General features: G+C 38.8%; 1 protein-coding gene across 2 annotated transcripts in view; it reads left to right on the forward strand.

Moving 5' to 3' along the window:
* The window catches only part of LOC101845795 (ribosome biogenesis protein BMS1 homolog), a 28,116-nt gene extending 850 nt beyond the window's left edge, over positions 1 to 27,266 (forward strand). Inside the window, exons 2-23 of one of the 2 annotated variants that reach the window (XM_013085885.2) lie at positions 5,090 to 5,280; positions 6,310 to 6,389; positions 6,871 to 7,059; positions 7,898 to 8,040; positions 8,458 to 8,579; positions 8,923 to 9,113; positions 9,751 to 9,881; positions 10,486 to 10,618; positions 11,152 to 11,263; positions 13,241 to 13,330; positions 14,083 to 14,246; positions 14,629 to 14,710; positions 15,604 to 15,750; positions 16,565 to 16,734; positions 17,296 to 17,484; positions 18,411 to 18,591; positions 19,091 to 19,149; positions 20,529 to 20,651; positions 21,187 to 21,334; positions 25,110 to 25,285; positions 25,986 to 26,135; positions 26,894 to 27,266. In XM_013085885.2, coding sequence (XP_012941339.1) covers positions 5,090 to 5,280; positions 6,310 to 6,389; positions 6,871 to 7,059; positions 7,898 to 8,040; positions 8,458 to 8,579; positions 8,923 to 9,113; positions 9,751 to 9,881; positions 10,486 to 10,618; positions 11,152 to 11,263; positions 13,241 to 13,330; positions 14,083 to 14,246; positions 14,629 to 14,710; positions 15,604 to 15,750; positions 16,565 to 16,734; positions 17,296 to 17,484; positions 18,411 to 18,591; positions 19,091 to 19,149; positions 20,529 to 20,651; positions 21,187 to 21,334; positions 25,110 to 25,285; positions 25,986 to 26,135; positions 26,894 to 27,106 — 3,184 coding nt within the window. In that variant the 3' untranslated portion in view covers positions 27,107 to 27,266. Of the gene's footprint in view, positions 1 to 5,089; positions 5,281 to 6,309; positions 6,390 to 6,870; positions 7,060 to 7,897; positions 8,041 to 8,457; positions 8,580 to 8,922; positions 9,114 to 9,750; positions 9,882 to 10,485; positions 10,619 to 11,151; positions 11,264 to 13,240; positions 13,331 to 14,079; positions 14,247 to 14,628; positions 14,711 to 15,603; positions 15,751 to 16,564; positions 16,735 to 17,295; positions 17,485 to 18,410; positions 18,592 to 19,090; positions 19,150 to 20,528; positions 20,652 to 21,186; positions 21,335 to 25,109; positions 25,286 to 25,985; positions 26,136 to 26,893 lie in introns of both variants that reach the window. The other variant, XM_005104361.3, reaches the window with a different exon arrangement.

A 27,266-nucleotide genomic window follows, 5' to 3' on the forward strand; every position in this document is an offset into this window, starting at 1 on the left:
GGGGGGGGGGGGGGGGGCACTTTTTCGGTAGTTCCCACCCCATTTGCCAGCATGACATCACTTCCGACTTCCTGTGACTCGTGACTCCGGCTTCCTGTCCTGCCTCACTCGTGACTCGCCTCAGGCTGGGTAGAGACCAGGATCTAGGCCTGGGCAGAAACCGAATAAATTATTCGAATAACCGAATATGAGCCCAAAACTAGGTCTCCGGTTCATTTTCCCCCAAAACTAGGTACCTGTTTCTAAACTAGGTACCTAGATCTAGTTTCTGATTCGTTTTTTCGCTAGTAATTCGCTTTGAGAAGTTGAAGAGTGACGTGCCCTTGGCGTTGCACGGAGGATGTGGGACGGAGAAAAAAGGAAGGGGTTGGCGGGGAGAGGGGGGACTTCAAAGGGGCCGAAAGACTTGTCGTTCTGAGCCGCGATCTCTGACTACGTCACACGCAACTCTACACGCAACAGAGTTGCGGAGTGACTATCATAACTGATATTAACCCCTTGTAACTCAGTAGCCTGCAATAACTTCAATTTATCTTGTCTAACAAAAGTTTCTTTATTACCAACTTAAGCCCCCCCCCCCTCTTTCCAATCACACACACACAAACAGACACACCTCCCCCCCCCCCCTAAAAAAAGCACTTCATCAAAGCCATTTTAACATTCCATTGTTTTTTTGTTTTTTCATTGTTCAATGTTATTGTTGACCTGAGAACCGCGTTTGTCAAAAAGCCTTTGTCGTCAAGTTTTAAGTATGTTTGGAAATGAAATTAATATAATATGGCAAAGAAACAGCTCCCAAACTTCGTGTTTCACATTCAAATTTTTAGTAGGCCAAACAAAAGTTTCCGATAAAGTCGGAGGTAAAGGTAAAAATCATTAGAACAAATGAATAATTCCTACTTTGACCAACAGATGTGTGAAAGGCAGTTTTGTTAGTCAGAAACTCATGTTTTATCTGTGGTGAGAAGGAGAAGTATGCCAAAACGGTTATGACGTCAAAAGGAATAAGAAGCGAGTTCAATTTTATTCGTTTTCAAACCGAGTCAGCTGATGAATCGTTTTCAAACCGAGTCAGCTAATGAATCGTTTTCAAACCAAGTCAGCTAATGAATCGCTTTGAAACCGAGTCAGCTAATGAATCGGTTTCAAACCGAGTCAGCTAATGAGTCGTTTTGGAATGGAGTTAGTTCACTCGGTGCTGAGGGGGACGACGTATCATGACTACCCTTTGACAGTCCGCAATTACACGATGTACAACGAACAGCAGTGCCAAATTCAGTTTTATGCTCAAGTGAATATTTTCCAGAAGTGATTTGTTCCCCTCTTGATCTTAATAGATCACGTTTGCCACTTCTAGACTACAGCAAAATGACTGCAAGAACTAGATTCTATTTCCTGGAATCAGATGTTATATTAAATAGCATTGATAGTAGATCTAGTTTTCTTTGGAAAGGAGTTTATCAGTTGGTTGGACCAGAAACATGATACCACCGCATATTAAAACAAAGAAAGAAAATCCGTTTTAAAAAGGAGGTTGCTAAATTGATAATAGAGTAAGGTCAGTCAGTGAACACGTGGGGGGAAATTCAACAATAACCAGCCCCCACCCCCGCGCGCAAAACAATTAATTTAACCGGTTATTCGGATTTTTAGAGAACCAGGTACCTAGTTATTCGGTTTTTTGAAAAACGAATAATGCCCAGGCTTACCGGGATCACTTCTGGCAAAATGGCGTTAAATTGTGCAGGAGCCGAGTTTTTATTTTATGATGAATTTGAGGCCGGCCTGAAAAGTTATAGCGCTTCTAATAAATGTTTATTTGTCAAGAGGTCATCAGAAGCAAATAAAGATGGCTCGTTAGCGTGTGTCGGGGTCCGATGGGCGGCCTGCACACGTGTGTGCATGTCGGGGAGGGGGGGCACTATCGGTCTGGGTGTTGAACGTCGCATACGCGTCAGTCCCCCCCCGCAACTGATCATTAGTACAATAATAAGGCTAGTCTTGACGTAGATCTACGTATGAATTGTGCGCTGGTCTATGGAATCAAAAGTTGCCGTATGCTCAGTTCTACACAGCAACACAACTTTTTCTTGGTAAACAATCAAGATGACACAGGCTTGTGTATTTGAACGAATCAGTCTTTTTTTTTTTTTACACAGCTCATAATATGCAGGTGCCAGGTGGTCTGCTAATCTTCAATTTTACCTTTTTCTACAACAAAGAAAGTGGGAAACATGGGGGGTGGGGGGGGGGTATCAATGAGGCGGCGGGCATTGGATCGGCAGAAAAGGTGTGGGGGAAACTAAAAAATGGCGGAAAATTGGAAGCACTGAACGATAGATCTATAGAACGAATACACTTCCTTTTTTTCTGGACCCGGGTCTGAATAACATTTTTCCATATTCGGACTCGAGTCCGAATAATGACGGCCTATATTTTATCTATGGTAATTGTCTAACAACTTTATTTATTTATTTCCATCGTCCATTTGCTTATTCAAAATAATGATTCTGTTTTTTTAAACGAACAAAATTGATTTTGTGTCTAAAATCCTGTCTAGTCATATAGTATAGCTTGCTGTTTAACATATTTCTTGTTGTTGTAATTTTAGATCAATCTAACTGATATGATATGTTGCGACTTCAGGTGTTTTCTTGTCGTATCTCCATTTTTGTAAACAGTGAAAATGTGACTCCTTCTTATGCTCACTCTTTGTTATGAACTTGCGTCAATAGTTGTGAACATGTTTCTCCTTGCGCCCAACATAATTCTAAATTGGAGGAATTGGGGCAGTTTGTGTCTGAAAACCTATCGTCTGTATCAATGGAAGTGGTAAAGTTGTGGGAATTTTTTTCCAAGACAAACAGATGAGAGATCTGCGCCGACAAATTATTAGTAATAGACAGGCGATGCGATGCCGGAGAATAGCTTCTGATCTATTGACCGGCGCGACGCCGGAGAATAGCCACTTACTTAATGTTTTGCAGTTGTTAGGTTTGATATCTTAGCTTGCCGCGAATCAAACGTATAGATCTAGATGTGGGTCAGGCTCAAATAAGGGGGGTGGGAACTGCCGAAAAAGCACCGAGAGGGGGGGGGGGAGAAAAAAATAGAGATCTCTAGATCTATGGGGAGAGAGAGGAGTTCCCTAGATCATTAGTCTACTTCCGTGCAAAACAATATCATTCAATATGGTGACCGGTGTAAATCTAGATCTTGTTCAGCTCGATTCGAAAAGTGAAATTTTATAGCTGGGGCATCTTTGTAGAGGACCAAAATTAGTTTACTTTTGTTCTATAACATCATTTTTCTCTTTGTTTTTGTCAATTTGATCATCCACACCAATAGACAGTATTCTGAAATTAGGAAAAACAGTTCTTGTTTCACACTGGATGGGAATAGCCAACGATGGCAGCCCCAATCACACCAAACAATAACACCTGTCTTAGACGACCACCTTTGTGACTATTACGTTTTGGCCCCTGGCATTGTGGGCTAGCCGTAATAATCCAATCACCTGTCGTTGTTGTTAGGTAGTCCCTCCAACCGATCATGTTGCGTTGGCCCCTCCCACTGTTGACCTTTTGGTAACAAATTTTCAGCTGCTGGTGAGGTAAGCCTGTGGTCCCTCAGAACCCATAACCCCCGCCAAGAACTCATACACAAATCGTAAGTGAGATGAGTGGTCACTGTTTACCCAGTCTGTAACAAAGTAACAATAGACGTCAACATGAACTTGTGACAGAAGCGTCACTTGTGCTCCGATTGGTGGCGGCCCATATAGTTGTTTTACCAATGCACTCAGTCCTCCTTATCGGACACATTTCGTTTTATTGTCACCCTTGCACCAAAGCAACAATAAAAAAAACCCCCCAAAAAACAACAATAACTATAACAACAACAACAACAATAGGGCTACCTTCGGTTGGAACCTCAGAAAGAAATGGTTTGTTTTCTTCATCTTGATCAGTCCTGCCTTAGATGGCCACTTTTCTCCTTGACAATGAGTGGCCATCTGACACAGGTTCGACTGTACTGAAAAAGGATAAATAAGGACCTCAGACACTGACTTTTTTTCAGTCTTAATGCCCTTTCCCCTTACCTTAGAGTATTTACACAAACTTTAACAGGGGTCGGATGAATGTAGAAAAGATAAGTGGAGGGTTATTAGCCTTTATTTATGTATTTAAGTAGTAAATTGGAGAAGTTTCACAATTTATACCGGGTATTTTAAAGTATCCGTATTGTAAATGTAAATGATATTGGGAAGTCATTTTTAGACCACTTACATTCATTTAATTTAAATTATTAAGAAAAGTAAGCTACTTACTTCAAAACTTCATTTACTGTTATGTAAAGGGCTAAGCGCATAGAGCATTGCATAAGTGGATATGCGCTATATAAATGCAATCCATTTATTTATTATGAAGCCCAAAACCACCGTAGTCCATTCCTGTCTTGACTTTAGTAAAAATGACTTTTTCTTCTTCATTATGCCTCTGTCAAAAAAGTTACAGTTCAGTCATCAAAAATAATCGGACGTGGATTATTATTGTCAGTTGTGGCTAGAAATCGACGCTAGTGCATTGTATGAATTTATAGCACTGCAAGAATGGAAATGGCCCAGTTTGTGCTTTTCTTCCTGTTAGTATTGAACTTTTGTTGGGTGGCAATATTTTATAAATGTCTGTCAGTGTTTTACTAATGTGAGGATGGTAAGTTGGGTTTTTAGTTACTGTTTCTACCACTACACATGTAGTTATTAGACCCCTCCCCCACCATGCTTGTGAAATAAAATTACAAATCTGTGAAACTGGTACCATTGTTATTGTACATTTTAAGCTCCTTATTTGTCAATTTCAGTACACAGGCTATCAAGCTGTAATTAAATCATGAACTGCTTTTAAAAGTAAAACCCTATGTGTGTTTCTGTTATTTTTCTTTTCATCATAATACTTTAAGTAAAATGTGCCCTTTCCTGTGCATATGGCCTCTATTCTCAATCTGGCTTGGCACACCTGGCAACATAATGATAAGTCATTAGTCTTTGCCTGGACAGAATGTTAAATGATTGATGTCTTGTTTGTAGGACTGCTGATATCAAGACCAAGAAGCAACACATCCCGAAAGTTGACAGAACACCCACAGAGCCACCGCCTATAGTGGTTGCTATCATTGGTCCTCCGAAAGTCGGAAAGTCTACTCTGTTGAAATGCCTCATAAAGAATTACACAAAGCAAAAGCTGACAGATATTCAAGGTCCAGTCACAGTGGTAGCCGGTAAGTTGTACTTTCTTATCAGTGATGAATTTATGCTAGAAAAATATTACCCTGTTAATTTAAAAGAAGTAGGGTCTGCACATAGACCATTAAATAATACTTTAAAAATCTGCTCAGCCTATACGGTGTGAATTAGAGTGTTTCTGCGGGTTACTTCCTTTCATAATGCATCTTTTTAAAAAAAATATCTTTAATGTCTTTTATAGTCAAAGTCACTTGTCTCATTTTTATTTGTCTTGTTGGAAATACTTTTGCATTGACAAACAATTAAGAATCAAATCATGATTGTGTGTGTACTTTTGATGCAAATAAAACAGTTATTAGTAGATTCGGAGAAGCTAAAAAAAAGGGGGTTTATGTGTGATGTATTACAGTTTCTTAAATTAAATGTCAAAAGTCTGGAAAGCTAGCAACATCTCACTGCACACCAAGATTCGACTCTTTAATTCCAATGTCAATTCTGTGCTTCCCTACGGCTGCAAAACCTGGAAGACAACAAAGACAGTGCTGAATAAAGTCCAGACTTTCATCAAGATGTATGAGGGGTATCCTAAGAATTAAGTGGCAGGATAGAATAAGAAATGAAGAGGACAGGACAAAAGGATATAGAAGTAGAAATAGGATTTTAAGAAAGTGGCGTTGGATGGGACACACCTTCAGAAAGCCCAGCGGAAACATCACATGACAGTCACTGCAGTGGAACCCTCGGGGAGCACGAGGCAGGGGTTGGCCACGGGAAACATGGAGATGTGTGGAAAGGGACATGAGATAGATGAAGCTCACTTGGAACGAGCTAGAAAGGATGGCCCAGGACAGAGATAATGGACGGAGCTTGTATGTGGCCTATACCCTGCCAGGGGTGAAAGGCACTTATGATGATGATAATAGCATGTTCTTTTGTTAATCCCATCTTTAAACCATAGCAGGAACTTTTTAAAGGTAGGTGTTTTCTAAAGTCTTTATTTTGTGACATTGTAACAGATTTTCCAAGCACGCAGATTATAAACTATTTTTTGTTGTTGTTTTCAGGTAAGAATCGGCGTATAACTTTCATTGAGTGCAATAATGACATCAACTGCATGATCGATGTGGGGAAAATTGCAGACTTGGTAAGAAACTTTTTGGAATAAATCTATGAATGTATAGCTGTGTGACTTCTTTATTACTGTTAGATGTTTAAAGTTTTTTATGTTTGGGAGGGTTTGTTTGTTGTTGGTGTTGGGGTTTTTTTTTGGTCTTTCTAGTTGTGTCTATTTCACTTTTTAATTTATTTTACGAGAATATTGTTGTCTTGTATTTCACAGCACTCTCATTTACATAGTACAACAAAACTTGTATACATTTTTTTCATTTCCTTGTTGTTCATGTCTATTTTGTCTGACCACCAATTTCAGGGACGTACACAGTGGCATGTTACTTTCGGAAACAATACGTGTTAAAAAAATAATCTCTTTAATTTTAGACATGGTGTGTTGTATTGAAGTAGTGTTAAAGCCATTTGACTTGACTGAGTTTTGAAATCTGTTCATGCAGAACAACCAAGTATTACTGACATAATGAATAATGTGCATATTGTTGTTGTTTTTTTAGGCCCTCTTAATGGTGGATGCCAAGCAAGGATTTGAGATGGAAGTGTTTGAATTTTTCAACATCTGCCAGGCAACTGGGTTTCCAAGGTGTATGGGAGTTCTAAATCATTTAGATCTTTTCAAAGACAGCAAGGGGATGAGGAAGAGAAAAAAGCAGTTGAAAAACAGATTTGAGGTGGAGCTGTACAAGGTATGTTCTTTGCAAACACAATTTGTATCTTAATGACGATTTTCTAATGGGATGTTTTGTTTGAATGTATAGCTTGAAAAAATAATTTTTTTTACATTATAATGAATCAGCTTGTTTTAGAGAAGTGTGATTGATTGTAGTAGAATAGAACAACTAGTTTTCAAACAGATTTCGATGTTGAAGGTGTCATTGCTCATTTGAAATGTTCCCATTTCAATAAAATGGTATTGTTTGCTCACCCTATTAAGTTACCTTAAAAGTATAAGAACCTGAAAATAAAAGATGTACAGTACATTCTTACTGTAAAACTTCAGTATAACATACTCCCTTTTGACCCAAGATTTTGCCCCCCCCCCCCCCCCGAAATGATGGTTGTCGAGACACGATGGAATCAGGTGCTCATCGATTAAAATTTTTGGACATGTGGAGTAAGTTATTGGTACAATTTCTAAAACTTTTTCATTTGCCTTGCTTTTGATGAAAATAATAGTCATCTTTCTTAAATAGAAGTCGAGGTACCTCCCATTGAAGAAGGTGGTGGTTGCCTGGTGTCAGGCAAAATGAATGAGAAAATGGCCGCCAAAGTCTGACCCAGGTAGGAGTGGGCACCTGGCTATCGATGGTGTTTCAGCATTTAATTGGCTGCTTGCACCGTATGCTTTATAGGAAGCTGAAGATGTTTCTGGGTGTTTTAGTGTTTGCTAGCTGTAAAGCAAATAGAGCATGCTGTAGACCATGGATATGCACTATACCAATGTTTTTATTATTATTAACAAATGGTCTGGATAAGTTTGCATGTCTTTAGTTTAGTATATCGTCGCTCTCTCCTTTCTTTCAGGGTGCACGTCTGTTCTATTTGTCTATGTTGGTGAATGGAGAATACCTTCAGAATGAAGTCCACAACTTGTGTAGATTCATATCTGTGATGAAGATGATTCCTCTTACGTGGCGGGCTACTCATCCTTATGTTGTTGCTGACAGGTACATTGATAATTTTTTGCTTTTTGTCTTTGGGCACAAGAAAATTACATTACAATGAAAAAGAATTCTTGAAAAAATATATGTGGACCCTTCAAATCTTAGGGATCTTATTACGCACAGTTCTGAAGGTCAGGGTAAAAAAAAAATTATTTGATTGCATTTAAAACAGATTGAGTTTCTGAATTTAAAAGATACGCAAATAAATGTGTTTAATCCCCTTCCGTGCAGCTTATTTTCAGGGTTATGCATTTGTTGGAAATTTTTGATGATATCAACAGGCAGGAGGAAGGTAAGGTTTTGTTAAGTAATTTTTTGTGTGTGTTTGATCATTTTTCTATTTTAGTGTTGTACTTACTTTTTAAAAATTGATGTGACTCTGTGTGAAGCTAAAATTAGCCTATTTTCATTTGGTTTCAGAATGGAGGATATCACAAACCCTGAGCACATAAGGAAGAACCCAAAGTGTGACCGCACTGTCAGTTTGTATGGATTTGTCAGAGGGACACACATGAAGTCAAAGTCAATGGTACATATAGCAGGTGAGGGTAAACGATTGGCGGTTAGTACTCGACATGTCCCAACTGGGCTTGTTCACTTAGTTTGTTTTTGTGTTAGACTTGTGTATGTGTACATAGTTTTTTTTCCTCACCGGAGTTTGGACTCGTCATACTGCTTTCCCTGAGACATCACAATGCTATTTTTAGGGGTCATGGTGAACTTCAAGTGCTGAGTGAATTGTCATGTTTTTGTTGATCATTTGATTCACTTCATATTTGAGGTGCCAAAGGAAATTTAGGTGTAGCACCTTTATCATAAACGCTGATGGACTTGAGTTCCAACATTTCATTTTTGACACACTTGACTACTTTTTTTTTGTTTCAGGTTGTGGAGACTACTATATTAGGAATATGACTTTCTTGCCTGATCCATGTCCAACACCTACCATGGAGAAGAGGCGGTCCCTGAATGTGAAAGAGCGTGTGGTCTATGCCCCCATGTCTGGAGTTGGAGGAATCGTCTATGACAAAGATGCTGTGTACATTGATGTCCACGCTAAACAAGTGGCAGAAGAGGTTTGTGGTTCATGTGTCTGTAGATTTTGCTGCTCTCACTCTTTGACTGAGTTGATGGGGAAGCCTTTTAAATCATAAATACCAGTAGCTTCTTAAGAATTATTCTTGAAACATGATAGGATAATTTTCTCCTGAAATAATGCTCTTTATTCTGATGCCGTTGGGAGGGGGGTGGGTTATAATAAAATAAAATGTCTGTTTGCAGAAAATGTTTTATTGTTTTGTAATGATACTATTTAAATAGTAATTTTATGGGGAGGGGTGAGGGTGTCACCATTTATGTGGAGCGTGAGCTGATCTATGTGTTAAAAGGATTGAGCAGTTTTTATGCTGATGTGAATTACAAATTAATGCATAGAACTATTTCAAAGGATTGGGGCAGTCGGTTTTCTTTTGCTTTCATAATTATCCAGTATACAGTGATAGATCCTTGTTATAGCAGATCTGGGATCCTTTTTATCGTTGTATGTTTTTTATATTAAAATATTTAGATGATATTGTTCATCCGAATGGTAGACTTTGATGTTTTCAGTAATTTATACCTATTTTTAAAAAAAATTTCCGTCCTGATGATAGCATGGATGCATTCTTTGATTTATTTGTTCCTTTATTTTAAACATGTCGTTTTTTACTTCAGGAAAAGCCCACAGGTCTTGTTGCTGCCCTCATGGGAAGTGTCAAACCTGTTGACGAGAAGGTGAAGGAAAGTCAGATCTCTATTTTCAAAGGTGGTCCTGCGATATCTGGTGAAGAATTCTCCCGAGTCAGGTTAGTTTGGACTAAAATGAACTTTTTCTTTGTGGCGTTAATGTACAAACAAGATAGCTGGAAATTCTTGTTTTAAGAATGTATCGATAGATTTTTTAATGTGAATTATTTCGTGCTTTTTTGAGAGAATTTCTTTTGCTTTACACATAAACTGTATGCCATTCCACAAAATGTTTGCATATATACGTGTGTGACATAACTGTACTACTTGTGGCTTGTGATATGAGAGTAATCAATCCTTACTCTGAAGTGAAGGCCAGACCGATTTTGGCAAATAGGTTGTTTTTTGTGTGTGTATTTCATTTTCTAGGAAAAATATGATTCTTCATCGATTGGGTCAGCATGTGGTGATATTTCTCTTATGTCCCTGTTCACTTCTTGTCTTGTCTGTCACAGCGTTTGTGAGTGTCGCTCAATGTGTTGTGTAGCTGTGCTTTGCCTGTTCAGCAATGTATTATTATTAGTCTCTGTCTGCCACTCAAATGATAAAACAATGTTTATAGTATGACTTATTCGCTTTGATTTACAACACAACAGCAGTTTGAGGTCTCCATAAGGCCTTTCTTGCTATGGCCATATATACATGTTGTGACGTTTTTTGCAGACACAATTCGGGAAGTGATGAAGAATCTGATGATGATGAAATGGAGGACGATGCTGATTCTGGAATGGAAGCAGAGGACCAAGAAGAGGGAGATGATGATGAAGGCATGGAAGAGGAAGATAGTGATGAAGAGGTTTGTTGTTGTTACATATTAAATTTATAGATTGATGAAAACGTTTTCATGTCATCAAATCTGTAGGCCATGACAAATAAAAGGGATCTCAAGATTTGAGATACACATATGACATTTCTGGCAGCCATCTTGGCATTTGTTGAGACTTATCATTTAAGCACATTCTGGGCTGGGATTTACAAGTTTATCCTAAGGAAAATTGTGGAGAGTTCAAGGAGGGCTTGGGCAGGTGGAAAAGGCCCAAAGTAAGACTTACGGATGCCACAGTCAGTATGTTATATAATTCTACTGGGACTCTAGAGTCTAGATTCTTTTTCCCTTTTGGGAGAAGTTTGATGAAAAAACTCCTATTTTTTGGTCATGGGGTGGTTGGCGGGTCTTTGTCAGTGTCAAGTTATCCCTCCTTCCCTCCGATCACCTAAACAAAAATAAGCTCCTCGTGTTTATCTATTATACTTTGAAGGGCATATCAGGGTAAATTAATTTTGCAGTTATTGAATTTGTGCATGTTTTAAATTGTTTCTGCTGTGCAGAGCGAGAGCCCCAGTAAAAAGAAAAGGCGCACAATTCGAATGGATGAGGAAACTGATGACTTGGATCAGCTGGAAGAAAATAGTGATGAGGAAGAAGGTGACGATGAAAGTGGTAAGTATTTTACTCAGAAATTTATTCTTCAGATTGTTTGCTCATCCGCTAAAACAAATTGTAAGCAGTAGATATTAGTATATGTTTGTGTGTTGTTTATAAAGTAATTTTATATTTTTGAATAGATCTTTGTTCTTGAGAATTGGGATTTGCTTTGGTTAGGATTTTTAAAAAGGTTATAATACTTGACGTACACAAGTTCTTCTCATTTAAGTTTTGAAAATTTACAATTTCTCTGCCTATGCAATTGGGTCATTTGAGTCCCGTCGGCATCTGTAGTGTAATGGTTAGCAGCAAAGATATATAATCTTCTGTAGTTTCAGGGGCAGCAGAAAGTTTCTCTGGTTTTCTTTAGTCTTTTCACTCATTTTCTCTTCGGTCCTCTTCTTCATATGTCTGCTCTTTCTATATCAAAAGTCGTAGACAGGCAGGGTGGAAGCTGCCCTTCAATCTACATTGTCTCCTTGCAATCTCCATCTCAAATGTCAAGATAGTTTTGTTTACTTTTCTGAGAGGGGTACACTTCAATTGTCTATGAGATAGATATAAGCAGACCTGCCACTCATCCCGATTTAGTTGGGATATCCCAATTTTTTTTCTCCAAAACTCAAGCATCTCGATTTTCCCGATTTCGATCGCGTTTATCCCGATTTTTTGTTCCAGTCTACTGTTGCGCCGGATTTTTCTAAAAACTTACTCTGCCTTTTTCTCTATCGCGGGAAGCACCCATTGAGCTTTTTGTCAGTAGGAACTCGGAGCATTTTTTTCCAAAATATCAATACCGGATTTAGTAGTTGACTCGCCCCAGGTTGTGTTTGATCTTTGCTCACACTCAGAATTTTCCAATGATAGACTGATAACTGTTTCAAATACGACATACAAATAATCTATACGATTCGTAGTTCTGCTGTTACTTTCAAAACAAGCCTCGTCCGAGGTCTAGTAACCGTGCATTCGCATCAAACACTTGGACGAGCGACAGTTGTTCTAACCCTTACATAACTGACTGCGCTGACTAGACAAACACTCGGCCATTGTCGTCTCTTTGGTTTGAACGCATATGGAGGATAAATAGATTTGTTGGTACATTTGGTCGGTCCGCCGTTGTCGTTAGCCTAGAACGACTGCCGCTTGTCCGGGTGTTTGGGTACACATTGGGGAGTCGGGTCGGGTCTGTTTGCTAGCCAGATTGAGGACACAAAGCGGCTATCGTGGCACAAACCGATTGCGCCCGACCCATCACCTAAAAAAAGATAAACGCGTTTATTTTCAGTCAACTAGTCAGGCTATTATCCCGATCTGAACCGACCCGGTCCCATCCGCAATGGGCACCTGGTATAAGCCGGGCCCGTCGGTAAAACTTGTTTCAATAGCGCGTTCGTATAATGTGACATGGCTTCAGCGTGTGAGTTCAGCATGTGTCAGGGACCATCCGTTGACAGGGTAAACCTAAGTTCATGCACACTGGTTGAAGCGTCTTTTGGGCCTTATTGGGGGTTTTTGGGGGGGGGTTAGAGACTTGGGCAAGGAGTGCTTGACGTGATGCTTCAGGATTTTTTTTAAAATGCTGATAAAATACACACAAAGGGCATATTTTTACGGACACCTCGGAAAAATTTGTAAGTCAGTCTAGCAGTCACCTTGGTGATTTGCTGTTGATCCCAATTTTGTTTTTTTACCAAATCCAGATTTTTTTTTGCCCCTGAGATCCTGATTTTAAGATTTCCATAGAGTGGCAGGTCTGTATAAGTACTTTTAATACCAAAGAGACTAATAGGAAAAGAAAGACGTCGTCATAATCAGACAGCCACCGGAACAATCAGTATGGGTACCTTGCAGGCTTTGGTGGTGGGGGGAACTGAGCACTTATGGACCTGTCCGGTGTGCAATGACATTGATGCCCAGGACAGGTAAAACAGAGACTTATAACACATGTTTTGATATATTTGTACCTGCATCTTTTTGTGCTATTTGCAGAATCATTTCAATGGAAGCAGAAAATGTTTGAAAAGGCAGCAGTCAAACACACCAAACGAAAAAACTACTTCAGCCTTGTGTATGGTGATGGTAAGTTTTCATTAGAATAATTAAATAACCTTGTTACACCTACCTTAATTCACTAACAGGCATGCATGAGTAATGTTTTGTGGTTATAATATGATCTTTGTTGATGATACTGGTCTCGTGCACTGTATACCAAGGCTTTTTCGTTCACATCTTGAAATATTGTTGGTTTTTTGGGTTGTTTTTTTTTAAGAAGTTCGCAAAATGTTAAAAGGGGTGCGCTACTGCATTGGATTACAGGACACTGGGTGACTCAAATTGCGAATTCATACTATACGGTTCTGAAAATCGAAATGGATGAAAAGCAAAAAAAAGTTTGAAAAAAACATGGCATACAGTGGTAATTGAAAGATTACAGTATGGTAATATTACACATATATTATTTGTTTGTTCCTTTCTGCTAACATATTTGTAAGAAATTCATATGGGTTTGTTTTTCTATCTAATATTTTCAAATTTAGTGTTGTAGGGGTTCTCTCGTGGCCTTAGGGGTTAAGGTGTACGCCTCTCATTCAATAGGTCCTGGGTTCGGATCTGGATAGCGACTGAAATTTTTCTTCTCTAGACACTTACCAACACACAAGCGCCCCCCCCCCGAAAAAAAAAGGTATTGTAATCCAATGTTACTGGACTGATTTTGGGGAAATGGGATTAATTAAGTTTTTAAAAAATAGTTGTTGCTGACTATACTTGTGCTGTATACACTCTTCACCAGTTTTTGTCTATTTACAAATTGTTGCTCTTTTTCCTAGAAGAAGCAAACAACTCAGAGGATGAGCACACAGATGAGGATATTGGGGGACTGTTCAAGGTGCTGAAGAAGAAAGCTGCGGGCATTGCAGAAGAGAAGAAGGCAATCAACAAGAAAGACTGTAGTGCCAGTGGTCCCACTGTTGAAAGTTCCCTGGATTTAGAGGAGGTAGTTTTTGTTCTTCAGATTCTTTCATTTGGTTTTAGTTGATTAGGGACCTGCAATTTTGGTAGACTCACCTATGCTTTTGTTTAGAAGCTAGAAGCAGACTACTACACCAATGACTTTTGAGAAAGTGAAAAATTAATTTCTTTGAGAAATCAAATTTACATGTACAATATTTATGCCATTTATTGGGAGTTTTATTTTGGGCCGCAGTAGGAATGTTTGAATTTTCCGTTGGTTTTATTTTTCCTTTAGAATTAGAGTAAAAAGTGGCCAGGTCCCTAAAAAGTTTTTTGCTTTATTGGACCGCTAAAGATTTGTTTGATAATACTGAAGTTCTACCATAATTAATGCAATATTTGTTGTCTATTTATGTAATTTACAGCTTGGTGAAGAAATCCAAGATGCGTTTGTTACTGGAACCTGGGATGCCAGTGAAGATGCCAAAACTCGCCTAGAAGAAGACGGTGAGTCAAAAGCTGCAACACTTTACACTCAAATCTTTTATATCTGGGCAGTACTTGTCATTGCAGAATATGACCCATCGGAAATTTAGTCCTAAAACAGATTAACTCTTTATTTCTGGCAGGTCACTTCCATCAGTACTCTGTTGAAACCACTGTGCTAGTAAGTGGTTGGCAGAGGCTGTGGCCCATTCCTTTACGAAAACTTTGAAGTGAAATTGCTTTTCGGCAATTGCAGAAAACATGTCTCTTTTATTGGGAGTTCATTCATCAGATGAACTATCAAATTTTTTAATGACCACTTTAGTGACATATATGTCATTTTTAGATTTTGTATCAAAACAGGGCTCCAGCAGAGATAAAGAGTTACAGACAATTTCTTTTGAAAATGAATTTTGTCTTTCAGTTTTGTGCTTTTATATGCAAAAGAAAGGTGGCCCCAAATTCTCCAGCATGGAGCTGGAGACACTGGATCTTGCCTTTCTCCTATTAAAAATCTGTGTGTATTGCTGAGGAGATGAAAACACCTATGAGTTATATTATTGGTTTTGGGGTCTCGAAGGAAGTAACAAGAATGGGATCCTCAGCTTTCACGCTGCCTTGAGGTACATGACATAGCGGAGACATCTTACCCTTAGTAAGGAAGTTTCATGTGTCGCTCTACAATTTCAATGTTGATGCCACTGAATGAAGGCATGGATGTTATTATGCACTTTGGTAGAAATGAATTACACATTTCAGTTGGACTTGTTAGGATAAGGAAGACATTTTCCAACATATCCATATTGCTCCTGCTAGCTTGTCCTTTGTGCTGGTTTATAAAATGCAAAATTAAAAAAATGTAGTTTAGTTATAAAAATTTTTTTTCATATTGATTTTTCTTTTCTCCTTCAAAGATGAACTGTATGGTGATTTTGAGGACTTGGAAACTGGTGAAAAGTACACAGCTGACCCAGCCCTTGAAATGGATGAGGATGAGAATGATTCTCTAGATCAGACTAACAGTAATGAAGGTGAAGAAAATGGAGAGGATGGAGATACAGGTATGAAACCCTTTCATTTCAATTATATTCTTAGCTTAGATCATGGATTGTAGAGGACAACTTGTTTAAAAATTGAAAAAGTACTCTATAACATGTTTCATAATCAGCTTTTAGTAGTTACATTTTCAGTTAGTCTGTGCCAAATGTCTGAGCTGTATATAAACATTTTTAAAAAGTTATTACATGTGTGTCCAACAGAATAGATGTCAGAAGACCGATAAAATCGGAAATCTCCAATTCTCTTATCCCCCTGTTGAAGAATCCCAGTCAGATTTGATTAACTTCCAATTTTTTTTTTCTTGAATTCCATTTTCATTTGGTCATATTTTCCTTATTGTAAATGATGTGAAAAGACACATTTGTATTTGTAGCATATGTTTCTTCGCAAGGTTCGTTTTTTTTTAGTTACTTATTCTCAATCTGTTGGGGTTCTGGAGACTTCAATATATTTTTTCCCAGGCTTTAATTTATTGAGAGGGTTTGGCGGAAAACTTGTCTATTTCTGGTGTTGAGGAGAGTTGACAGGATTGAGTCAGTCCTGTAGACCTAGACCTTGATCCACGGACTGCCATAACAGTAAACTGATGACAAATTGTCATGTCAGTGGTTATTTTCCTCAATACGGTAATACTTTTTGTTCTATTTATTGATCACTTAGTATTTTGTCTCTGTTCCTCACCCTTGGATGAACGTCTTCTTTGATAGAGGCATGTTTTTATATGCTCAATGCCCTTTAGTGCCATGCTGATTGTCTTGGTTCTCATATAGGTCATTGTTATATTTGTTACACCACATATAACATTTTTCCCAACAGAGCCTGCTGAGGAGGAATCGAGACCCAAAACTAAGGCAGAGATGACAGCTCATGAGCGACGCCTTGCCAAAAAGAGAAAAATTAAAGAAGTCTTTGATAATGAATATGACATGAAGGGGGACAATGAGTTTTATGAATCATGGAGGGCTGAGACAGCTGAACAGGCTACGGTAAGTCTCTAATGTCCCTTTTGTAAAAACATCTTCACCATCCTAGACTTGCCAGGTACTCCTGAAATAATCAATTTTATCTGGATTTCTTTTTATTTCCCCCTTTAGAAAGATCGTGGTCATTTTTGCGTAATTTTCTATTTTCACATAACTAGGTCCGCATGGGATTGACCCTAATATATGTGGAAATACACTCTGTTATGGCAGGCTACATCTACAAGAGTATTGATTATTTTCCGTAATTGATTCACTTCTTCTCAAATAGCTTCAAATAATATTTATATTTGCTCCTTGAGGCACGTCTTCACTGTTATGTACCCTTAGAAAATGAATGGCCTTGAAAATTTTGAAGCCAATTTAGCAGTCACCTAGTCTGTCAAAGGAATTTTCCAAAGGAAATAATAGTATTACCCTTCACTTCATCATAAATTCATTCTTCAAACTTTTGTATGCTCCAGTTTTTTGTATTTTCTTTGTTAGAGTTTATATATTTAGCACTTTTTGACATGATAGTTTCTTGACATTTTTTGTTAAAGTAGAATTTCCTTTCTTGATTCGCAGCTGAACAAGTCAGAGTTTGAAGAACTGCCTGAAGAGCAACGAGTTCAGTACGAGGGTTTCAGGCCAGGCATGTACGTGCGCATTGAGTTTGAACAGATGCCATGTGAGCTGATTGAGAACTTTGACCCAACTTATCCTATTGTGATAGGGGCAATGACAAATGTGGAAGAAAAGCTTGGCTATGTCAATGTAAGTATATTGTATACATGTCTGAATCTAAGTATATTCATTTTGATCTTACTTTTTATACTTTTGTAACTCTTATAGAATAGTAAATGAGATCTCAGTAAAGGATTCCTCCATAGTATCACTCTCTCCATGACTGCAAACTTTTTCTTATAGTGACATTCTTTTTCTAGTCTGCAGCCTGCACTCATCTCTATTACATGTACAGGCCGACCGGACAGGTTTTTGACAGTAGGCAAGCCGTACGGCCAGACGAAATTGAGGAAACTTTGGTTTATTTTTACTACACACCACAATCGACCTGAAGGTGGACGCACCTCGCGAGCAACATATTCTACACGCTGGATCTAGGTCTAGTCTGGGTGAAACTTCCCATGTGTTTGTGCACCATGGCGCGCAAAACATAAAAATCTACTGGAATGGAAGATCGTTAAATACAAAGCGAAACAAGTCACTCGAGAGCCGTTTCCCTAATTTTTATGCACTGATTCTGAATCTGGTATTGTTTTTTTTTATCTACGACGTGGTTTTCTATAATTTTGAAATTAGTTCTTGTCCCAGGGGCAGTAAACTTCAAAGGCCGGATGACGGGACGTCAAATTCACAGGCAGCGGCTTTTGGTTCTTTACATCTGGCCGGCCGGGTGTTCGCCTTCAGTTTGAGCCGCATTTCTTATTACACGTTACGATTGGCCGTACGGTCCAGAAACCTGTCCGGTCGGCCTGTACGTGTAATAGGCCCTTTAAAGTAACATGGTAAATTCTTTTTATTGTGCTGGGTCATTTGTTGTCAAATTTTATTCTCTTGAATTATCATCTTAATTGAATGCTGTTAAGAATTTCAGATATCAGGAAGGTTTTTCTATTTTTTTACTTAATTTATGCTGTAAAAGTTGCCATTTTAAAGAGAATATTTTGGTTCATTTTCAGGTTCGCATTAAGAAACACAGATGGTACAAGAAGATTTTGAAGTCTCGGAATCCTTTAATTTTGTCGATGGGGTGGCGTCGTTTCCAGACAATACCATATTACTACAAACTGGAGGACAACATGAGGCGGCGAATGCTCAAATACACACCTGAACACATTCATTGCCACTCTACATTTTGGGGTAAGTTTTGTTCTTTTGGTTGGATTGTAAATGGTGACTACTTCGCTTCTACCTATGTCACCATAAACAAATTACATTTTTAAGAACAACACAACAGTTACACTGTACAGCTATCCATTACAATGTGTGGCTCTGGGTCTTAATGTGAAGACCCTTAAGCTGCCACACAGGTTTAACAACTTTGTCATTGTATGTTTGTCTTACAAAGCATCCATGTTTAAGACTGAAAGTCCCCCCTCAAATGACACCACATTTTGAGTACATAGAAAGTATCATGACTGTATATTGTACAACTTTAGAAGATCTTTTCAGTTTATCTTCATTTTGTCTGTCTGGGCAAATTTTAGTGTTCATGTATGTATGTTTCTTTCTTGTTCTCCTTCTCAGTCTATTTTTAAAAAACTTTTACCTGTACTAGTGCACAACTTTACTTTTGATGTATCTTCATGAATAGATTGGCATCTTGTAATTGTTTCATTTAATTGTATGATCCTTACAGGTCCCATTACTCCACAAGGCACTGGATTTCTAGCAGTGGAGTCTGTATCCAACAAAACGGTAAGTGATATACGGTCAAACCTGTGTAAGACGGCCACTCATTGTCAAGGAGAAAAGTGACCGTATAAGACATGTGGCCGTTTTAGGCAGGACTGATCAAGATGAAGAAAACAAACCATTCCCATCTGAAGTCCCAATCAAAAGTAGCTGCATTATTGTTTTTTTGTTGTTGTTTTGTATTTTGTTTGTTATTTTTATTTTGTTGCTGATTTTTCGCAAGGGTGACAATAATACAAAATGTATAAGACGGGGAAGACTGAGTCCCGCCCACGTTAAAACTAACACATGGGTTGCCACCACTCGGAGAACAAGCGACGCTTCTGTCGCAAGTTCATGTTGACGTCTATTGTTACTTTGTTACAGACTGGGTAAACAGTGACCACTTATCTCACTTACGATTTGTGTATGACTTCTGGGCGGGGCTTATGGGTTTATGAGGGATTACACACTTATCTCACCAGCAGCTGAAAATTGGTACCTATTGGTCAACAGTGGGAGGGGCCTACGCAACATGATCGGTTGGAGGGACTGACTACCTAACAACAATGACTAGTGATTGGATTATGACGGCTCGCTCACAACGCCAGGGGCCAATGCACAATTTATGACAAAACGTAATAGAGTCACTAAGGTGGCCGTCTAAGACAGGTGTTATTGCTTAGTGTGATAGGGGTTGTGTGTTAAAATATGGTGGCCGCGTTGGACAGGTGCCCGTTTTACACAGTTAAATTATATAGAAAAAACGCAAGGGGGGAAATGAAAATGGCCATTTGTACAGGTGACAGTCTTATAGAGGTGGCCGTTAGGGCAGGTTCGACTGTAGTAAACTACGACTGATTACGGTCTTTTGTATCATAACAATAATAGTAAATTAAACATACTTATTAATTTTTTTTGGGTTCTTTTTTCAAAACAGCAGTTTTGTGCCATCAAGGGCATGTGTAGTTTTAGGGTGCTTTTGTAAGAGGTATGTTGTAAAAAATACACAATTTTCTGTATACATGTTAAAGAACATTTATGTGGACTTGTGTAAAAGTTATTTGAACTTCTCATTCTTTTGTGCATGATGTCACAGTGACACAAATGTGGCCCCATGGACGGTGGATGTACAGACTAGGTCAAGTAAGGTAGGGGGTGATACCAGAAATTTGAGTAATTTTTTGACATGCTAGTTTCTTTATCATAATCTGCATGCTTACTAATTAATATCACACAGTTGTGCTCATGATATGACAGAACACGGGAGAATGTGATTGGTTTGAGTATGTTCCAAGAATGCGTGGAGTTCTCTTTGTACCGCCTTCTCATTGTGTGATTTAACATATTTTTGTGTGTATGATATGTTAAATCACACTCATATTCTCTATCTTCACCCACAGGCCAATTTCCGGATCGCTGCCACAGGTGTAGTACTGGAGCTGGACCAGTCAGTTGAAGTGGAGAAAAAGCTAAAACTTGTTGGCAACCCTCTCAAAGTGTACAAAAAATCTGCTTTCATAAAGGTGTGTTAAGTGCCATTTTTGTTGCTAAGGACATTGTGATTAGGGGGATGGACATCTTTGGCAAAACGGTTAGGCACTTTGTCAGCGCGTGCAGAAGACTCAAGTTTGATTCCTTTGTAGGGAAATTTTTTATGAAGTATCTCATTCTTTCTGCTGGGACGTTGTTTCCCACTCAGCTCAGGTTGGCCTAGACTGGCAGGATGGAAGCCCACCTCCTAAATGATCTTAAGTCTGTCAATGGGAGCATAAAATTTTAAAATTTAATTTTTGGGGAGTGGGTGATTACAAATAGGGGTGGGGGATGTTTATGGTTAGCCTTCTGACAATTGATAGTCGATGAGATTTTGATAACTTTCTTCTATCATTTTACTTTTTTCTGTTGTACATTACCAGTTGATGCTCTTTCCTTTAAAAAAAAAAAATAGACTCTTTATTTCCACATTCGGGCACCTAACCATCTTGTTTTACTTTAGTTTCCCATGATTTATAATTTGATTTTTATTTATGAAACCATATTTTTCTTGTTTCTTTTTAGGACATGTTTACTTCCAATTTAGAGGTGGCCAAATTTCAAGGTGCTAAGTTACAGACAGTGAGTGGGCTACGAGGGCAGGTGAAGAAGGCGCTCCATGCCCCACCAGGAGCGTTCAGAGCAACTTTTGAAGACAGGATAAAAATGAGTGGTGAGCTCTTGGCACTAAACTTTATGTATGCGCAAACTGTTGGAAATGTTCTAACTTTAGTTCAATCGGGGTGTCCGGCCTGTCACTCTCACTCTCAGCCTTGCGGTCGGGCCCTAGATCTAAATTCTAGATTTTCTATGTCTGGTCAATCCGAATTGCCCCAAACTCTTGCTACGTTTTCATCAAAATCTGAGTCATCTGATTTGCCATATGCTCGTTTTAGCTCAAATCCATCGTTATTTCCTTTTTCGAACTCAATTGTGTCGGTTTTCAACAAGTTGAGACACTTTCGAAGTGTCGGTAACGCGATGGCACTTCGTTCGGCTCTAATACTAAAACTACTGCCCCGAAAAATTTCGTTTCGGTATCAAACGAAAGAAGAAACTTTTTGCAATAACTATGCAAATCAAAATCTCGGCCCCAGTATCTCGCCAAGGCGAGATTTTGTTTCTAAAGATGCTGGGTTGGCGCAGGAGATTCCGGGCGAGTCAGGGTGGAGCGCGTAAAGGAATTCCCGGCCGAGTTAGGGTGTAATGTGTTAACCATTTCGTACCCAGGGGGTGTGCGTTCCTACTGTCAGCACTGATTTTCAGCTGAGCTCGTTACCCAGGACAGCAGCCTAATGTCCTAATGGGCGCACGGTCTATATCTAGCACACTCATGACATATTTTGGACACCGGGTCTTTGTGTCACTTTTCTCTCTTTTCTTATTCCCCATTTCCTCCCATCTTACTCATAATTTCGAATAACCTGCAAATCTTGAATTTATTTGCCTTTTTAAAGTAATTTCGATGTTTACGTTTTATGAGAGCATGCGGCGCCCGCAAGCCGAGAGATCTGTGTATATCGATTGCTTGCAAGCTTAGCAGTAAAGTAATATCCAAGACGGAATAAGACAAGACGGGACAACTCTTCTTTACGTCATGTGACAAGCGCAGGCCCCTCCCACTTTTGCTGCTGCGCGTATAACTCGCTGGACTGGCGATAGTTTACATTGGTTACAATGCAAGGCTACTGATCATCTCGGGCGGTATGTCTAGCCAAGGCCTACTAAAATTAATATATTTTAGCCCAGAGAGAGAGAGAGAGAGAGAGTATTTAATGAATAAACATAGCCTATCTAGAATCTAGATCTAGAGAGTCTAAATTTTGTTGTGCACCCAGCCAAGAGTGTGCAGTTCGGAAAGTAGATCTAGATCTAGATCTAGGCCCCTAAGTGGTTGGCGAATGACCGAAGGGCGACTCTTGACTAGCGGTATGTCTGTGAATTGGCAGAGACACTCTAGATCTATATCATGCAACTTGATTCATACTATCATATCAACAGTAGATAGATTTACTTAAGCTTCTGTGCTTATTTCAATGGCTTCTTTTTCGGTGCACCTGTACTATTGTGGTCCCATTTAATGTTTACATGACAGCCATTATTGTCATGTGGGAGTAAATCTAGATCTAGATATCTCTAGATTCTATCTAGATCTAGATCGCCAAGATAATCTATTTCTAGATCTAGATAGCTAGATCTATCTAGATTTAAATCTTGATTAGATCTATAATTTTAATTCAGTTTAGATCTAGATCTAGATTTAGATTCTAGATATCTGTAATCTAGGCCTAAATCTAAATAAGAAACACGTAAAAATAAGCAAACAGGACCGCTATTGTGCAGGAGTGCCATTGTTTCCTAGCTTCAGTTCATGATCAATAGATCATTGATTCTGACATTGGGGAACAGCTCACTGAGTAGTTAATCTAGATCTAGATCTAGTCAACAGTTAGGCTGCTGGACTCTAGCAGTGGCCGTATCTTTAGTTTAAAAAATATCCAATCTATTGTATATTCTGTTAGACAACAATTCATTGCAGAGCACCACTGGCTGTTCTGTCATTTTTAAACTGTAAGATTTAATCTACTTCTATGTTTCGAAAACTCCTAGATCTACATCATCATGTCACTGAACATGTTCAACCCGCTTAATACCGCTTTCCGTTCATAAAAACATTAAATTTCTCAACTCACGAGATCTAGATCTATATTCAAAATATAATGTGAACAAAAACCAGTCAAAATAAATACCAAACAGTTTATATGAAAAAAACCCAAGGCAAAACTGGCATTATGAAATTCAAAGTAGGCAGCTATTTCAGCGAGTTGAACAGTGTGCTCTTTCTTCCTATTGTTTGTTTACGTTTTAAACGTGCAGCTAGCTGGTTACCAAGGGGAGTCAGTTGGAACGAAAATGAGGCTGTTGTCCCGTCTTGTCTTATTCAGTCTTGGGTAATATTAGCAAATTTGGTACTGATATGCGCATCTTTTATTCCTGAATACAAATCCACGCAGCCCTTGTGGCTTGAACTCTGTACAGAAGAATTAGAGCCAGGTTATTAGCATGACGTACATGTAATTTCATAGAGGCAAGCGGGAGCGTCAAATCTTGCCAACTTCCATGATGTACCAGGTACGTCATAAGGCAACAGTACCTGGCATCTATAAACAAAGAGAGGTTACTTTTTATATGGATAATAATGTGCTTGTATGTTTGTTGTTGTTTTTTTTGGGGGGGAGGGGTGTATTGTTCAATTTCCAACTATTGAGGAAATTTGAAGGTCAGAAAGCAAATCATTCTGTGTTAATAAAGACTGTTTCTTGCATAGCTGCCACTTTCCCGCTAAATAGCGGAAACTCCACTACATCTAGCTTTCCCCGCAACTTTCCTCCTTCCTCCGCTGGACCGCTCTTGGTCGCAAATTTCGTTGTTTTTTTTTTCCACGCGGAAAACACCGAACCGGGAGAGAGACGAAAACGCGGTCTGCGCATGTCCGCCCGTAGCTTTCTACTTCCGTTCTTCTAGGCCCAGCGCTAGTTTCACATTGTTTATTGTTGTGGAGCAACACAGTGTCGATCGGGCATCGGGACGTTAGCGCGCCGAGTTGTCATTGAAATTGGCGGAAATTCGAGAGAAATTGATTCAGAATGCAAAAATAAAAGGAGCTGGAATGAGAAAGAAGCAGCCGGTGTGCGACTTGAAAAGTTCATTAGAAAATTGAACTAGCTGTTTTTTGCGAAAGAAATCGCGGCCAGCGGCACTCCTGTTACAGTCCTGTACAATTGCGGTCCCGTTTGTTTACATGACGGCTATTGTGGCTGCTGCGGAAGTGAATCTAGATCTAGATTTAGATCTAGAAAATCTATCTCTAGATATAATCTAGATCTACACATATTTAGATATATCTAGATCTAGATTAGATAGCCTATGCTATAATTTTAATTCAGGTTATCTCTAAATAAGAAACACACTACAGGGGCACTAAGTGCAAACGGGACCGCAATTGTACAGGAGTGCCTGTGTATCCTTGATCCGATACTGCTCTACGTCTATGTATGTACACGTTTAAAGTGAAAGAAATCTTTTTATGAGACACCAGCTGGCAAAAAACACTAGATTTTTAGTCACCAAGTCCAAACTGTGTCAAATTGACTCGAATGCTTGTTAGTCAACTTACTGCCTTTATGTTGTTTTTTTTTGTTGTTGTTTTTTTCAAATACATTTTAATTCAGTTGCCTATGGTTAACAATATGACAGTTTTCCCTTCCAAAACCGTAGGCTAGATTTTCCAGTATATATTGCCTCTGGATCTCACTGGTTTTGGAGAGCGCGCGTACGCTTTTGCGTGAATTTCCTCCTTTTTAAAAATTTCTGAGTGGCAGCTATGTTCTTGTGCTATGAATTTACTGAAGAAATTCTAATAATCTCAATTTATTTTTGAAATTCAGATATTGTTTTCCTGAAAGCATGGGTGAAGATTGACATTCCCAAATTCATCATGCCTGTGACGTCGCTGCTGCTAGGGGCATCGGACAAGCAAGCCTGGCTGGGAATGAGAACTATTGGTCAGTTGAGACATGAAAGAGGTCTTCCGGTTCCCCAGCGAGAAGATTCATTGTATAAGGTATGTGCACCCATAACCCTACTTTGTGCACTAAATTAAACCTCGCCCCTTGGAGAAAAAAAAGTACATTGATATTTTACTTGTAAATTTGTTTCAAATGTTTGAGAATCAATTTTAAAATTGGCTTTAGTCCAATAACCTGTTCATTCTGTTTCAATGAGCCCTATACTTTTGTGGACTAAGGAGGGGGGATTGTAAGTTATTGTTCTTGGTTTTATTACTAACAAATGCTATGTTGTCTTTTTATTAGCAACATTTTTTTCTTCAAAAATTGTTCAGATTTGTTGAATAGCTCGTATCGCAAAGTTACTTGGCCATGATTTCACATGCATCTCAGAATGAGTTGGACAGGTTAAAAAAGAGACATGACATCACTCAAACAGCTGTGTGCAGCAAATCCGTTACAGTGATTTATTTCTCGACAATTGTGCAGTCACAGTAATTTTTCTTGATTTTCTTCAATGTCTCTCTAATTTTTCGTTTTCTTGGACAACCAAAATTATGGATGCGTCAAGCACATTAGTCAATTCCTGACGTGTTTGAGCTATCCATGCCCGATGCTATGTATCTTTTATTTTTCACACATCATTGATTATTAGGAATTGTTGAGACAGTTTTGTTGTAGAAAGTGTTGCCAACTAACATTCTTACTTGCAGCTATATATGGAGTTATAGAAGGAGTGCATCTATTTCATTTCAGCCCATTGTGAGGTCTGAACGAGTGAGAAAGCCATTGGTGATCCCCAAGGACTTGAAGATGCGATTGCCTTTCAAGGACACACCGAAAGATCTTCCTGAAGCCAAAAAACCAAAACGTGTTGCGGTAGTGATGGAGCCTCATGAAGCAAAGGTAATTGTTTATTCCGTTTTGTTTGTCGGAAACCTCAATAGAGGAAAACGGATAATGAAATGCTTATTTTATAACACTGTGTTATGAGGAATCCCTTACGGTGTACATTTATACTGCAGTTTCCTTAAGGGGTTGGAGGATGGCCGTAGCTGGTCTTATTTCTATCCTTTTGCTTTGCTGTTTCTGTCTGCTTTTTCCATGCTCTAAGTGGACATCATTGTATTGATGAGCTTTTCTTTACTCAAACAATGGTTTCTGCTATACAGTCAAAACTGTCCAAGACAGCCACCCTTTGTCGAGAAGAAAAGAGGTTTTCTTAGGTGGTTGTTATGGAAAGTGTCATAATAATATAGAAAAATTGCAAGTGGAGGAAGCTGTCATTTGTTCAGGTGATTGCCTGGGATGTATATGGCAGTTAAAGCAGGTTTGACCGTATTTGGATAGTGCTTGAGAATAGTGACAAAACCAGTGCCTCTAGGGTACACGAACCTACAGGAATAAGGGTTCTTTTTTTTTTTTTTTTTTTTTGCACTTGATTCATTTTGCAAATTGTTCAATTCAAATAATAGATTACTCTGTACTTGAATATTAGTGCAGCACACACGGGCAGAGATTTGATTGCTTGAAAACTAGGAAAGGTTTCCATGTACCCCCCAAAAAAGTTTTATGTATCTTTCTCTGTAATTTAGATTCTCCCCCCCCCCCCCCCCTACAATTTTAAGGTTTTAATTTTTCTCTTCTCTTTTGTGTATCATCAGGTTGCAAATTTCCTGAAGAGGGTGAAAGCTGTTCATAAAGAAAAAGCCGTCAGGACCCATCATGAAATGAGGAAGAGAGCTCAGGCACATCAGAAAAGGAAGCAAGCAGAGGAAGCTTTGAGACAGGAGAAACTGAAAGGGGCAAAGAAAAGACTGCATAAAATTCTTGGGGAGATGAAGAAAAAAAAGGATAGTGGTTCTGGTCACTTCTAAGAAGTTAGAATCAGCCAAATCAATAGATGTGTTATGACGCGATGGTATCAGGCGCTCGTCAATTTTTAGCATATAAAGTTATCAGTATTATCTTAAACTTTGTTCATTTGTCTTGCATTTGTCCAAAAAAAAAATTTTTTAAATACCCATCTATCCTGAA

Source organism: Aplysia californica, unplaced genomic scaffold, assembly GCF_000002075.1.
Source record: "Aplysia californica isolate F4 #8 unplaced genomic scaffold, AplCal3.0 scaffold00416, whole genome shotgun sequence".
NCBI classification, from domain to species: domain Eukaryota; kingdom Metazoa; phylum Mollusca; class Gastropoda; order Aplysiida; family Aplysiidae; genus Aplysia; species Aplysia californica.